Here is a 15457-nt window from a genome sequence, read left to right on the forward strand (position 1 = left end):
ATTAGTCTGCCACGAAATAGTTAAGAAATGAACATCTATTTCTAAGACCTAAACTCTAGGTTTCTAAATGTTACAAGATTTCAAAAGGTTGTAATATTAGTTTTGTAAGTTCATATCAGAGGTGTGATTAATATTTTTTAACAGCTTTATGAGATATAATTTACATACCATTGAATTCACTTATTTAAATTGCCCAGTTTAGTGTTTTTAAGTATACTTAAAGAATTATGCAACTATTTCTACAACCAATTTTAGAATATTTTCATCACCCCAAAAAGGAATCCCATAGTCATTAAATAATCACTCACCATCTCCCCCCTTAGCCCTGGCAACCACTAGTCTGTTTTCTGTCTCTTGTTTTCATTTAATTTTCTTTTTTTTAATTATAAAAATTGGTGGTAACATGATTGCTTAAAAAATAAATACAAAGAAAAAGTTTTCTAAGTTAAATTAATAACTGTTCTTCACGATGCACCTTGATATGTGTTTTTAAGTGATGTAACCCTTTTGGAGTTATTTCTACTGTAGATGGCTAATTTGATCTGGATTACAGAATCCTTCCCTAGCCGTATCTACTAGAGCCTCCCAAGATAGCCATTTCAGGGCCAACTTCATCTTTTTTGAACAATGTAAACTCGTCAGTTCCTCCGTGTCTTACTTTCTTCATCTGAAAAATAGGTGAAATAATAATCTCTGTTCGCCTATGAGGCTCATGCATAAGTGAGATGTTAGGAAGCTGTGAACCGCACTCCTGGTCACCTGTGAGTAGGTGTGTGTACCATGGCGTGGATCTGGCTGTGTGGGGGCCATGGAGCTGGGTGATTTCTCTGAAGCTTCCCTCGTGAGCCTCAGGCTCAGTTCTTGGTGTTCTCTCCCCGACATGGGGAGCCTCGTCTACCTGTTCCACCTTTGTTTTCCATGAGGAGTGCCACTGGGAATCCACAGGTGCCCTTTCTGAAGCTGCCTCATCCCTCCTCACCCCTGTCCAGTGACTGACTCTGTCTCCTGCCCTATGGAGAGTTGGGCCTGGGCGGGGGGTTCAGCACTGTGGACCACTTCTCCACAGCTCAGAGAGTTGGTGCTCAGTAAGGTCAGCATAGACACCAAGGGGCTGTCCAGTAACCCAAGCTCAGACCCCAGCCTGCACTCAGGTTCTGCAGGGCTTCCCTGCAGTTCATACACATGTGCACATGCATGTGTGTTCACCAGCACATGTGTGTGTGCCTGACTGTGCGTGTGTTTGTGTGTGGGCATGTGCCCGTGTGAGTGGAGCTGGGGACCGTTTGCTTCAGCACTGCAGGTCCCTCTCCTTCTGCCCCTGTGTGCCTGCCTACCTTGGACCTGGTGAAAGCCTAACAGGTCTCAAAATACAGAGATGTTCACCACTGAAATTCTGGAGTGCGGTTCAGCCTTCTCTGAGTTGGAGGCTCCTCTGAGTCTGTGTTGCACCTGGAACACCACAGTGTGGAGGATGTTGGGTGAACTAGTTCAAGGGATCCCGGTGGAAGTCCTATGTGCAGAGCAGAGGCTGCCTGCCTGAGGGTTCTGGCTCTGGTCCATGAGGGGCCTGCCTGCCCTGTGCACTGCTGCATTTTCTTTTGCTGGATGGCTTTGCTTTTGGAACACTCACAGGAAGGTCTTTTCTGTTTTTGCCATTGTGAACAGCGGGAATTACAATTACAACGTCAGCGTGATGAGCACAAGATCAAGCAGCTTCAGCAGACGGTGAGAGAGCTGGAGTCAAAAGAGCAGGCGCTTTGCGGCAATGGCCCCCACCTGGGCTCTCCCCACAGGGCCTGCAGCTTGGGCTTGGACTGTCTCCGGGAACAGCAGCAGGAACTGGAGAGGATAAGGCAGCAGCTGCTGTGTGCTGCCAGGCTCCTAACCTGCTTTATTAACCAGACTGTGGACAGGTGAGGGTGCACGTTGCCTGGAACTAACTAGCACTGTGCAGTCAAATGCCCTTATGTTAAGAAAAATGCTGAAGGGCCATTGTTAATGAACTCACACCCTATTTCTTTCCCCATGCAAGACTCTCCTGAAAAATACAAACAAAATCATATTTTTTACATTCTAATATTAGAGGAAAAAAATCTTGTGAATCAAATACATCTGACCTGGGGTTTCCAAGTTTCTTTTAGTTTGGTTCTCCACACTCCTTCACAGTGCTTCGCCACCCAGAGGGTTTGGGGCCTGGACACCTCCCCCAACCAGTCGTCCCACCCTGCCCTGCCCATCAACGTTAGGGTGCTGCCTGGTGTCTGTGTCACACTGAGCCTCTGAGGCTGTCACCACATACCTGGGATGTAGGGTTATACCATTAAGAAGTCAAGACCATGATGTTTTATATGAACAGAAAAATTAATATTTGCCATTTTCCCTACATACAGAAATTCAGCTAATATAGTTCTCTTGTGTGCTCTTGGATTTAATTTATAGAGCAGCATGATTTCTAAGCATAGTTTCATTCAGGACAGGATTTTTAATGATTGACATGGAATTCCAGCAGAAAGCCGCAGTGTGTGGTGACGTGTGTGTCGTTGTGCCTCCTTGTGCTCACTGTCTAGTGGCTGGAGGTTTTTGAGGTTCACGGAAGTGTCCACCTGCAGGCGCTGCTTCCCACTTTGAGGCTGCTCCGCCTCGTAGCTCAATGAAGTGATTCACAAACATGCACAGATAAACCCACACAGGGACCCCGTGGTGGTGTCACTCTTAGTCTCTCTCTGAGGAGATGCTGCATAAACCCATTTTCCCTGTCTCTGTTCAGCAGGGAGTTCTTGAATAGGTTTGGATGATGGTCATTTGGGATACATATGAACCTTTTAAATGCCTGTTTGTCTTTATAGGACAATTAGTGATTGGACATCATCCAATGAGAAAGCAGTGACATCTTTATTGCGTACGTTAGAGGAACTGAAGTCTGAACTGAGCACGTCCACCTCCTCCCAGGTTAGCTATGGAGCTCCTCCATGCCCCACCCTGTGCTCCTCCTGCCCTGACAGAGGGAGCTGAGGCTGAATACGTGACACATGCCGCCTCTCCTGCAGAGGATGTCTTGGCAGCCTTGTGGTTTCTTCCTTTATTGTTGGACAGTTGTTCCTCCCTCCCTCACTATCTTCGACTTCAACTTTGCTGTCTGGCTGACCACGAAGGTGCTATGCGGTGATAGATGGCCTCCATGTCTTGGCGCATGTTGTGTTGTTTTTAGGGGTTTGGGTGTGCTGTGCACAAGTGTTGTGTGACTTTCTAGACTCCCCCCTCTCACGTGTCACTCACTGCACATCCTGGATGTATGCAGGGGATGCTGCTGGTCTGGAGAGTCTGTGGGTTCTGCTCTGCTGTGAGGGCAGATGTGCCTGAAGTTCTGCAAGCTTCCTGAGAAACTGCTGAGTGTTTGCCTCAGCCCAGCCTGCTTGCGTGTTTGTGTTGAGAGCCTTAGCTGGAAATGAAAACCCAAGTTCTCTGTGGAAATTCTGAGCTCCCTATTAGCTGCCTCTGAGGGGTGTTAGAAATCTTGGCTGCTGATATAAATTCCTGATAAATATTCTGACGTTTGTGAAATCATAGCATTTATGTGGAAGCAACATGAATGTTCAGCAGCAGGAGAGTTGTACTGATCAGCCTTTGATCCTGCTTACCCCCAACCTCACTCGCTGAGCATCATCAGTTGGTGTGGCACATCCTGTCCCCCTTGTGTTGGGTGCTGGTGACCATTTTAGTGTCCCACACCCTCTGTAGACTGATTGTGGAAATGAATCTGCCTTAAGGGACTTACACATTTGACCCTCAGGGTGAGGAAACGATACTTCCTGGGCACCTCTTCAGGTGCAGTCTGTGTATGGTACTATTAGAACCACCACAAAAGGGTTTCATTTTGTGACAGGCCTACATTATTCATGCAGTTCAGTTTTGTGCAGTCTGTTTTGTAGAGAATTGATTTGATGACTTTTATCATTTCCGGTCCCAGGCTTTGCTCAGCCCATAGCTTCCCAGTGAACCCCAAGCACATTTAAAATTATAATCCTTGAAAATAATCAGCAACAATGAAAAGCATGAATAATGTGCATGCCTTTCAACAAAAAAATTATTGTAAATTAGTTTTTGTCTTCTCCTTTTCAAGAAAAAAATGGCAGCAGAACTACAAATCCAGCTTGTGGATGTCTTGCTGAAAGACAATGATTCTCTTACAAAAGCTGTCAGCACAGTGACCCGAGAGAAAGCAGAGCTGTGCAGGGCATTGTCCAAGCTCGAGAAGACCCTGAAGCATCATCTGCAGAAGGGCTGCACCCTGAGCGTAAGTGTCTGCACTTTCTTTTTAATATGTGTGATTCAGGCACCTGCCCACCAGCCTGAAGCCACGATGATCTAGACTAGCTTTTCTCAACCGATGTGGCACATGCGCATCAGTTTTTCCTACTTAACCACTGTGGGCTCTATGCTCTCTTGTTTGAAGTCTTGCTCAGTGTTCCAAAATGTTTTATTTGACATCTTAGTGTATTTTCCACTTTATTCACAGACATGCACACATGTGTGCACACTGTGTCACCATGATCCTGACCACTACATGATGTTTGCTACATGTTCATAAAAGGAAATTTTGATTAAAAACATAATAATCTGACCAAATTAGAGTTTTATTTGGCTCTTAATTAAAATGTTTTACAATTTTCCTAATGTAGTTTGATAGATTTTTGTCTGGAATGCCTGATTTTCTTTCTTTTTTTTTTTTTTAAAGATGACCGGTAAGGGGATCTTAACCCTTGACTTGGTGTTGTCAGCACCATGCTCACCCATGAGCAAACCGGCCATCCCTATATGGGATCCGAACCCATGGCCTTGGTGTTATCAGCACCGCACTCTCCCAGGTGAGCCATGGGCTGGCCCCTGGAATGCCTAATTTTCTTCTTTCATATTTATTTTTCTGTTTTTAATTTGCTTTAGTTTTTTACAATGAGAACTTTTTAAAAATTACTTTTTAACTTATATACAGTAAAATTTGCTCTTTTTTGTTGTAATGTCACACAAGTTTTACACATGCATAGATTCTTGTAACCTGCATAACAACCACCATTGACAATACAGAATGATGCCAACCCCCCAAAAGAACTGCCATCATCTCCTGCCCACTCTGGCTGCCAGGCACTGACCTGGGCTCCTTCCCTGAATGTCATGTGACTTGTTGACAGTCTTTTTCCTTCAGTACTCTGAATATATTCTCCCATACTCTCATGGCCCTAGGGTGTCTACTGAGAAATCTATTGAGAGCCTTATTGGGGATCCATTGAATGTTATGTGTTTCTTTCCTCTTGCTGCTTTCAGTATTCTCTCTTTGTCTTTGGTTTTTGATAATTTGATTATGATGTGCCTTGAGGCATTCCTCTTTGAATCGAATTTGATTGGTGACCTCTGAACTTCCTGTACCTAGAGGCTGTCATCTTTCTCCATATTTGGGAAAATTTCAGCCATTACTTCCTTAAATATGCTTTCTAAATTTCTTTATCTTCTCCTTTGGGTATACCAATTATGTAAAGATTATGTAGAGATTGCTTGAAGGAGTCTCATAATTGCTGCAGTTCTGTTTCATTTTTTTCTTTATGTTCCTCTGAATAATTTCTGTGTTCTTTCTTTGAGCTCACTGATTCTTTCCTCTGTTTGATCAAGTCTGCTGTTAGAGCTTTCTATTGAGTTTTTCAGTTCAGACAACATATTCTTTATTTTTAGAATTTCTATTTGCTTTTTTAAAATAGATTCTATTTCTTTGTCAAGTTTCTTGTTCTGTCCTTGATTATTTTCCAAATATTTTATAATTTCCTATCTGTATTTTTCTTGTGACTCCCTGAACATCTTTAAGAGGATTATTCTTAATTCTGTGTCAGACATTTCATGAATCTGCTTTGCTTCTGGGTTCATTTCTGACACTGTGGTTTCCTTTGGTGGTGTTATGTTTCTCTGTTCTTTCTTGATCTTTGTGTTTTTGCATTGATGCCTGTGTGTTTGAGGAGACAGCCACCTCTTCCATGTTTTATAAGTGCTTGTTGGTGGTATTAGACCTTTAATGTTCAAAATCAGAACTTTATCATTGGTCTGTGGTTTTTTCCCCATGCTGTGGTAGATTAATAGCAACCACCACTACTTAAAAACTGCCCTGGAACCAATTTCCTATTCTGTGGTTAATTCCTGGATTGGGGGAAATTTCCTGAATTTGAACTTGGGACTGGAACTTGAACTCTGCCTGAGCTAAATTGCTGTCTTGCTGTTGTTTCTGATTTTAAATGTTGGCTGTTTAGGACATTTAGGTTATTCCAGGTCATTTGGGGTTACTACAAAATGCCACTGGGCTGTGGAAATTCTGGGACTGAGTCTTTCCTGCAAACCATGCCCCTTACAGTTCCATCACACTGACCAGTCTCCACCATGTGGCACCTGTGCCAATTGGAAGGCAGATCAGTTGCCCATTCTGCTCCCCCATGCTCCCCTGGTGGATCAGTCCCCCACCTCCACCCCCCAGCACTGCAGACATTTCCTGTGGGGCAGGCCCTGCACAAGTCCCCCACAAAGATTCCCTGATATCCTGGTGATTCTGTTCTCCCGTCCTATGCAGGCACTGGGGAAGCTCACCAGCAGCTTTCCTGGTGTAGGAAATGGGATGGGATGGTACATGCTGAAGTGATTTTCTTTGGCCAGTGTTTATGGCACCCTTCTCTCCTGCAGATTCCAAGCAGCTTCATGCAAAGGGTGCTGCTGTGGCTTTGCTGTCTTTAGGCAGCTGCTCTGTGAGTGGCTGGAGCTGGGTCTGGGTGGAATAATTCCTCCTCCTTGCCACAGCTTTCTGCACCTTCATGGACTCAGTGGGTCTCTATTCCACTTCCCCAAGTTCCAGTGATTATAGGATGGCAGTTTTTATGTTTAAATAGTCGTAAGTTGATCAGTTGTGGGGGAAGTGACGCCAGGATCCTCTGTTCCAGCATCTCGGTGACATCGATCCCAAGTTCCAGTGATTATAGGATGGCAGTTTTTATGTTTAAATAGTCGTAAGCTGATCAGTTGTGGGGGAAGTGACGCCAGGATCCTCTGTTCCAGCATCTCGGTGACATCGATCCTCTTTTCTTTTGCAGATCATGCCAAGAGTTTTATAGTTTTACTTTTTGCATTTAAGTCTGTGACCCATTTTAATTGAATTTCTGTTTATGGCCTGAGGGATAGGTTGAGGCTTGACTCTACAAGTCCCAGGAAAAAACCCTGTCAGTCATGATATATTATCGGGTTTTTTTTTTGTTTTTTTTTTTTTCATGTCCGGCAACGGATCGCAACCCTCAGTGTCGCGCCCGTACCGGACCGGGACCAGCAACGGGATCGCAACCCTCGGTGTCGCACCCGCACCTCGCTCAGCCAGTGAGCGGGAACCAGTCTGTATGTGGGATCCGAACCCTCGGCGGGAGCGCCGCCGCGCCCCCAAGCAGCGCACTGTAGCAGTGCGCCACCGGGCTGGCCCCTATATTATCGTTTTTATACACTGCCGTATTTGATCTATTAATAGTTTGCTGAGTACTTTGTAACAGAGTTCATGAGGGATGTTGATCTAAAGTTTTCTTTTCTTGTATTGTCTTTATCTGGTTTTGGCCTCAAAAAATGAGTTGGGACATGTTCCCTTTTATTTTGTTTTCTAGAAGAGATTATGTAGAGGTGATGTTATTTCTTTCATGTAAAAATTCACCAGCAAAAGCATCTGGGCCAGGTGTTCTCTTTTTTGGAAAGTTTTTAATGACAGATTTGATGTTTTTTATTAGATACAGGACAATTCAGGTTCCTTTTTTCTTCTTGGGTAAGTTTTAGTACTTTGTGTCCTTTAAGGAATTAATTCATTTTATCTTAGTTGTGGAATTTATGTGCAGAGGGCTGAACAGAGTGTTTCCTAAATGTACTTTTATGTCTGTTGGGTCAGTAGTGATGCCCCATCTTTTGTTCTGGTAATAGATGAGGGGAAAAACAACCAAATGTTTTTCCTGCTCTCTCACACACCACACTGTACTGCACTTTTGGTCACCAAAATGCATGGAGATTTCTTCCCACCAACAAGCAGTTCTGCAGTGGACACCAACTGGGTGTCCTACAAGTTAACTCAGTTCTGACACTATCTACGTAGAGAAAGTATGAGATCCCACAAGGTAAGGGCTCAGTCCCACATGAGTGCCCACACTTCAGCTGCCAACCTTAGATCCCAGGTTGTGACCAGTGCTTCTGACCAACTGGCTGTCCTTCATGGTTTCCACAGTTCCCTTCTCAGGTTTGATTAATTTGCTAAGATAGCTCATGGAACTCAGAAACACCTGTTTATCTATTTATTGTAAAGCATAATACAAAGGACACAGAATAACAGCCAGACAAAGACACGAGTAGGGCAAGGTATGGGGAAGGGGTGTGCTCCGGGCACCTCCACATATTCAGCAACTCAGAAATTCCCCAAACCCTGTCCTTTTGGATTTTTGCAGAGGCTTCATTATGTAGGCATGGTTGATTACATCATTGGCCATTGGAGATCAACTCAACCTTCATCCTCTCTCCCTTCCCCAGAGGTGGGGGGTGAAAATTCCAACCCTCTAATCACAGGGTTGGTCCCCCTGGCCACCAGCCCCCACCCTGAGGATATCCAGGAGTCCACCAGGAGTCACCTCATTAGAACAGAAGAGGCTCCTGTCACCCAGGAAATTCTAAGGGATTTAGGAATTCTGTGTCAAATGCACTTATCACCTAGAAATTAGGAAGGTCTTAGGAGTTCTGTATCAGGAACTGGGGGAGAGACCAATATATATATTTCTTATTATATCACAGTAACTAATGTTGGTGATTTGTGGCCTTTTTTTTTGGTCAATCTGGCTAGAGTTTTATAAATTTTGATTTTTTCCCCCTAAGAACTAGCTTTCAGTTTCATTGAAATTCTCTATAGATTTTCTGTTTTCAATTTTATTGACAGTACTCTTATTTTTATTATTTCCTTCACTCTGCTTGCTTTGGGTTTAGTATAGTCTTTTGTAGTTTCTTAAGACAGAAGCTTAAATGATTAAGTTGAGGCTTTTCCTTTGTCACTAAGCATTTAATGCTAAATATTTCCCTTTAGGCACTGCTCAAGACGCATCCCACATATTCTGATATGTTGTTATTTTAATTTACTTCAAAATATTTTATTTCTCTTGGACTTCCTTTTTAACCCATGGATTATTTACTAGAATATTGTTTAATTTCCAAACATCTGAGTATTTTCCGGATATCTACTTGCTTTTGCTTTCTGGTTTAAGTCTGCTTTTGTCAGAGAACATACTTTGGATAATTTTAGTTTCTTTAAGTTTAACAAGGCTTGTTCTCTGGCCCCGCATTTGATCTTTCCTGGTGACTGTTCTGTGGACACGTGGAACACATGGAGTGGGGTGTTCATACCATCAGCCAGGTCCAGATGGTTGGTGGTGGAGTTCAGGTCTCTTGTGACCTTACTGAGTCTCTGCCTGTTGTGTCAGTTACTAATGAAATTGTGGCTTTGTCTGTTTTTTCCCTCAGTCCTGTCCAGTTTTACTTTGTCTATTTTGAAGCTCTGATATCAGGTAAAGGTAAAGGGAACACTGTACTCGTGACACGGGGTTCAGCCACCAAGCAGACCCCATGACTAATGAATGGTTTTGGGTGTGAATTTTTACAAGGGCTCCTTAGAGAGTCACTGTGGGCCTCAGTTCCGAGCCCGCCTGCTTCCCTGGAGCTCACTCAGGAAGTGTTTTGAGGTTCTCTGTTTAGGTGATCCTGTTGGGCCTATGTGGACTGTAAACCATAGTCACTGGTAGAACATTTTTTGTCCTTTATATGAATGTTAACGAAGAAACCAGGAAATAATGTTTTTAATGAGTAGACTGAAGGTGGGCTGGTGGAGTACTTCCTCCTGTAAATCCGAGGTCACTTGTGTTCTTTGTGGAAACAACCCAAGCTGTGTTTCAGAATAGTCTTTTCCTTCTGCCCTGTCAGGGCGGTTATGTGAGGGCCGCTCCGCAGGCACCCCCCTCCTTGGGTGCTCCCTCTGGCATTGTAGGTTGGAATGACCTGTCTCCTTTGATTCCCATTTCAAACTGCTGTATGTACGGCCCTGCCCACATGGTGGGACATTGCCCACCCTTGGCCTGAGTGGCCCTGTGTGAGGCCCTCACTGATGTTCTTACCTGTGTGATTTAATAGGTCTTTGCATTTGCCACTGGTTGGCATTTGTGTGAGAACACTTAAGGCTTAAAGCTTTGAGTTTGAAAGCTTATTTTACAAGTATTTGGTGTTTGTTTTTATTGAAATGTACCTTTTGTACAATCATACCTCAGTACATGGCATGTAATAATTCCCCATAGTCTTAATTATCTCACTGATAACATTATGTAACAGCTTGGGTACCACTGAAAAGACACTGCAGGTGAAGAGGGACACGGGTGTGGTGCGCATCCGTGCAGTTAGCGCTGCCCCCACTGGGTCCCCAGCCTAATGTGCACTCTGGACCCCTCCCACCTGTGGTGGGCCTTCACCTGCAGAAGTCTCTGGAGCAGCCATGGAAGATGCGAGGTGTGCGAGCACGACCTTCTCCCTGGGGGGTGGGGGTGTGGGTGTGGTGGGGAATGGTCATGTTCTGCCTTGCCCTGCTTGCAGTCATTCTTCCCAAGATGCTGTCACTTGAGAGCAGCTCTATAGACACTGCTGGCTGTGGTTTGTTGCAGAGTTTGGACAGGTCTGCACGGAAGCAAGACCGGCCAGTTTTGCAGAATTCATCACAACACTCAGACCCAAGCCTGCCCACGCCAGCTGCGAACGAGGAAGCAAACACCTGCAATGTCAAAGTAAGACTGAGCCCATGAGCAGCACAGGCTACAGAGTGTCGCTGCCGCTTTTAAATTTTGGGTTTGCTAACTGCAGGCAAAAGCATTTTCATGACCACAAGGTTCTTGTTTGCTGGGCATAGCTGCCGACACGAGTGCCAAATGCTTGCCTGTTATAGCGGGAGGACACGCTGCTTTTAGCAGTCAAGTCACAGTGAGGAAAGGAAATTAAAAAGAAAAATTTTGATTTGAAACTTGCTCTGGTTGTGCAGACATAGAGCTTCTGTGCTCACAAGTTAGGGGTGGAGCACATAGTGCTCTGCAGCAGCAGCCTGAAGAAATCTTGGACCAGTGATTTGCTAGAGATGGTTTTGACAGTGTGGCATGCCATCGACCCTCTCTCATGCAAAAAATGCTTATCAGAAATTGGACACCAAGTTCTGTGTAGGTTTCTGGTTTCACACAGCTCTTCCACCCCCCATGATGTCCGTAGAACCCATGATGAGAGTTGATTAAATTCAAGGAGCCTTCATTGGGGCTCAGCTGATGATTCTGGATCTTGTCTGATAAGCACAGACCCATCTTTCGATAACAAGTTGCTTCTGGCTGTGGACGTTGTACAAGTCTGACTTCTGTGGTAGTTTGCTAAGGGAAAGACAGTCTGGTTCTTTGTGAAGAGCATTGGTGCAAACATGCTGTATGGGTTTGTCAGGAAAATGCTTTGGTTCCTGAGATTTTTTACTGTTTTTCTTTTTTCTTTTAGATGGAAAAATTGTACCTGCATTATTTAAGAGCAGAGAGCTTTAGAAAAGCTCTGATTTATCAAAAGAAGTATCTTTTACTGTTAATTGGTGGATTCCAGGATTCTGAACAAGAAACACTCTCCATGATAGCCCATTTGGGGGTATTTCCTTCCAAGGCAGACAAGAAAATCAGCACATCTCGTCCTTTCACCAGGTTCCGCACAGCTGTCAGGGTGGTCATTGCCACACTAAGGTAAGCACCCTACAACCTGTAGGTGTGACTGCCTCTGTTGTAAGATTTCAGGATGCCTTCTTATTACAGAGGAACACCTTGCCCCATAACAGGCTTCATGCCAAGATTGATTATGCCAACAGATACATCTAACGAGGTTTAAAACTGCATTCCATGTTGTAAATTCAGTTTTTCTGTATTTTAGTCAGGACTATGTTACACGAGAGGAGCTAGGCGCATAGAGGAACATTGTTCACTGAGGGTGGTGGGCTGGTCTTGTGCCTGTGGGCATGGCTGTGAGACCCGGGGGAGCCCCAGCTGTAGGGCAGGGGAGGCCTCTCTGTCCTTGCTTTGACCCGAGATGTGCTTGGGGCCTGACCCGGGCCCATCTCTGAGTGTCCCGTTCTCTGCATGCTCCACCCCCACCACACTCGTGTCTCTCTTGGGAGGGCCCTGTCGGTTCTCCAGCCGGCATTTCACAGGGTGTCATTTTTGGAGCAGGAATGCAGCTCCCTGGTGTTATTGGGAATTTTGATCATCCCAAAAATTACAGTGGTGAAAATTCGTTTCATTTTATAGTTTTAAAATTTGCTGAATTTCTAAAAACATTTGCCCATTGAGAATTGTGTAGCTGTGTCAGCTCCCTGATGCCCAGAGGTGTCTTCCCATGGCCATGCTCTGGCCCGTCTGCAGTATGGATACAGGGAGTGGGCAGGGAGTCCAGTTCCTCTCAGAGACCAGGCACCATGCCTATCCAGTTGTTCGGGCCAGTGTGCCAGGCAGAAGAGGGCAGCGGGGGCTCTGCTAGAGTGTGTTGTAGGCCATCTTAAGCCTTAGGGCACCTGGTGCCCTTACCTCTGAGCTCTCCCAACCATAGGCCGTCCGTTGTTATCTGTCCACCCACCTGTCTGTGCTGTGTTGTGGGGAGGATGTCCTGATCAGGAAGCATTTTAGGTGCTAGATGGGGGAGGTAAACTCCATACCCTGCCTCCAGCATCTTCCCATCAGGAGAGCAGCAGCATCTCAGAGCAGCGGCTGCCTCTGAGGGGCCTTGATGGCTCTCATCTAGAAGAAACTTATGGTGTCCCACCATTCCGTGGAGGAGGGGGCTGCTGGTGTGAGGCTTGCTTTGAGGGCATCTGGGACCCCCACCCATCCTCCTTGGACACTGGTCACCCCCCACACCATTTGCACTCTCCATCTATTGACTCCGTGAGGGCCAGGGTCTCTGTGTCCTGAGCCTGTCAAGGGGCATTAGTGATGGGATGAAGGCTGAACATCTTGAAGACCAGATGGGAGCAGTGTGGGGCTCCATCACTGGTGTTGCAGACTGGGTTGAACTGGAGTCTGACAACCCTGAGCTGTGCTGTGCTGGGAGTCTAGGGGCCAGTGGTGGTCCACACTGGGCTGAAAGCGCCATGGGGAGGGCTTTGTTAGGGTGTTGGCTGTGGCACGGGGAGGGCATGGCAAGCTCTCCACGTGTGTGCCAAGCCTGCTAGGTCTACACTGGCCGACACACCGGCTGTGGGGTCTGCACTCCCCATGGGCAGTGAGGCCCCAGATGCTGGTTGTTGGTCTCATTGGGATTTTCATTGCTCCTTTCACTCCCATTTTGCTATAGTTTTAAATGTGTTTTGTCTTCTTTTTTTTTGTAGATTACGCTTTTTGGTTAAGAAATGGCAAGAAGTAGATCGGAAAGGAACTCTAGCACAAGGCAGAGCCCCCCGCCCAGGTGGGACTTTGGCTGCCCATTAGCTGTGATTCACAAACCTCTCTTTCTACTCATAGCATTTGTAATAATGTTCTAGTCATTTCCACGTCCAGTTGGAATATAATAAAGAATGATGAGAAAGTTCATGAATTCAGTCAGTGCAGTTGTCAGAGGCTGGCTGGGAATGAGTGCAGTAAGACCGAGGTTCACACAGTTGATGTCAGTGGATGAGAGTGGTTCAGAGGAGCACACCAATGACCAAGAAGTACAGAAACGCCAATGTGCTCATTCTTTAATAATTAGTGTTTAATAAAGTATTTTTTATTCTCCAGAAGCAGGCGAAGTTCAACTTCATACTGCCTGGTTTTCTTCTTAGAGCATCATTATTTATTTTTGGCTCAAACAGTGAAGTTCTCTGCTGCTGGCCCATGTGCAGAGTGCACAGCTGGCCTTACCGACAGGAGAGGAGCCGCCTGGAAGGCAGGACGCTTGATAGCCCTTGTCCCAGTCTCTAGGAGGGCAGGTGTGAACCTTCACAGCCAATGTGGGGCAGGCGTTGGCTCCCTGGGCCACTGCTGACAGCCAGAGACTGGACTTTCCATATTGGTTTTGACTTTCACATTTTAATAGTTACTTCTTGAAATTAAAAGGCTTTGATTCAACCTTCAAGCAGTCAGGATAGCTTGCCCCGCTCTGGTCCACACCTGGTGGTGTCCAGGGTTTCTGCCCCTCCTTCCTGAGCCCTCTGCTCAGAGTTGATAGAGGCACCACCCTCTACTCTCCACGCCCCACCCCGCACCCTTCCTGAGCTACCTATACAGATTTGGATGACAGGAGTCAGGGTCAGCCTCATGGGAGTAAGTACAGGTGATCATAACTCAGGTTTCTACCAAAGCTTTCTAAACTGTGGTATTATAACTTGGGTTCTTTAAAAAATGTTTTGAAAGGGGCTGGCTTGTGGCTCACTTGGGAGAGTGTGGTGCTGATAACACCAAGGCCACGGGTTCAGATCCCTATATAGAGATGGCCTGTTAGCTCATTTGGGAAAGCGTGGTGCTGACACCAAGTCAAGGGTTAAGATCCCCTTACTGGTCATCTTTATATAGGGGAAAAAAAAATGTTTTGAAAGTGCCGTGAAGACTCTTAAAAGCTTACAAATTTTAGATTTTGATAGATGGGCTTTCTTACTAAAATGCATTCATTTCTTTTCCTAATCTCTTGTTTAAATTATTCTGGGGAAAGGACCCCGAGCACCACGGCAGCACCGGTCTCCACCTGAAACCAGAGAGTCCCCACCAACCCGGGATGTGCCTTCAGGCCACGCCAGGGACCCCACCTGCCACTCCAGACCTGTAACAACAGCCTCCCTGAGCAGGAGGGGAAGGTCAGTTGTGATGCATTCAGGCTTTTTCACCTCTTCTAATGATCTTCCATCCGCCAACGTGGATCTTCAGAGATGTATTTTGAAAGTTCGGGCTTTGGCCCAGTGCTAGAGCAAGGCAGGGACCACATCAGCACGAATCCACACGGCCCGGAAGTCCAGTTCTGTTGGGGAGGCCTGTGATGCCCCAGGGCCTGGTGCAGTGATATTTATTGAGAGAATAAATGAGTCCGAGGGCCTCTTCCATGTCCAGGTGAGTAAGGCCTGTTCCCCACCTGGAAGTGATTTGGAAGCTCGTCAGTGGAAAGTGAAAAATTACACAAACATTCCCCGGGGCCCAGTCGAAGGGTAGGAAGAAATATAGGTTTCACTCCAGGGAAAGAAGCAGTTTGGTAAGGCCAGGGAAAGGCACTTTTTAAAAAAAGCCATAGTTTTTCTTGTGTGGTAAAGAAAGGACATGAAGGAAACCGCCCTGGAGTGAGCCATGCCCCCGACATCTGCGCTCACCCTTCACGGCCACAGCTGAGCTCAATTACTTTTTTTTTTTTTTTTTCTGGG

The 15457-nt window shown here is 45.7% G+C and overlaps 1 protein-coding gene across 1 annotated transcript in view; it reads left to right on the forward strand.

Annotated features, from left to right (window-relative positions):
• LOC103607368 overlaps nucleotides 1-15457 on the forward strand; it is a gene marked incomplete at its 5' end in the record, with an annotated part of 48400 nt that overhangs the window by 30971 nt on the left and 1972 nt on the right. Inside the window, 7 exons of the mRNA XM_008591880.1 lie at nucleotides 1666-1913; nucleotides 2847-2949; nucleotides 4121-4294; nucleotides 10734-10853; nucleotides 11596-11828; nucleotides 13463-13539; nucleotides 14761-14902. Coding sequence (XP_008590102.1) covers nucleotides 1666-1913; nucleotides 2847-2949; nucleotides 4121-4294; nucleotides 10734-10853; nucleotides 11596-11828; nucleotides 13463-13539; nucleotides 14761-14902 — 1097 coding nt within the window. The remainder of the gene's footprint in view (nucleotides 1-1665; nucleotides 1914-2846; nucleotides 2950-4120; nucleotides 4295-10733; nucleotides 10854-11595; nucleotides 11829-13462; nucleotides 13540-14760; nucleotides 14903-15457) is intronic.

The sequence above is a fragment of the Galeopterus variegatus genome, unplaced genomic scaffold (assembly GCF_000696425.1).
Source record: "Galeopterus variegatus unplaced genomic scaffold, G_variegatus-3.0.2 Scaffold7366, whole genome shotgun sequence".
Lineage (NCBI taxonomy): Eukaryota > Metazoa > Chordata > Mammalia > Dermoptera > Cynocephalidae > Galeopterus > Galeopterus variegatus.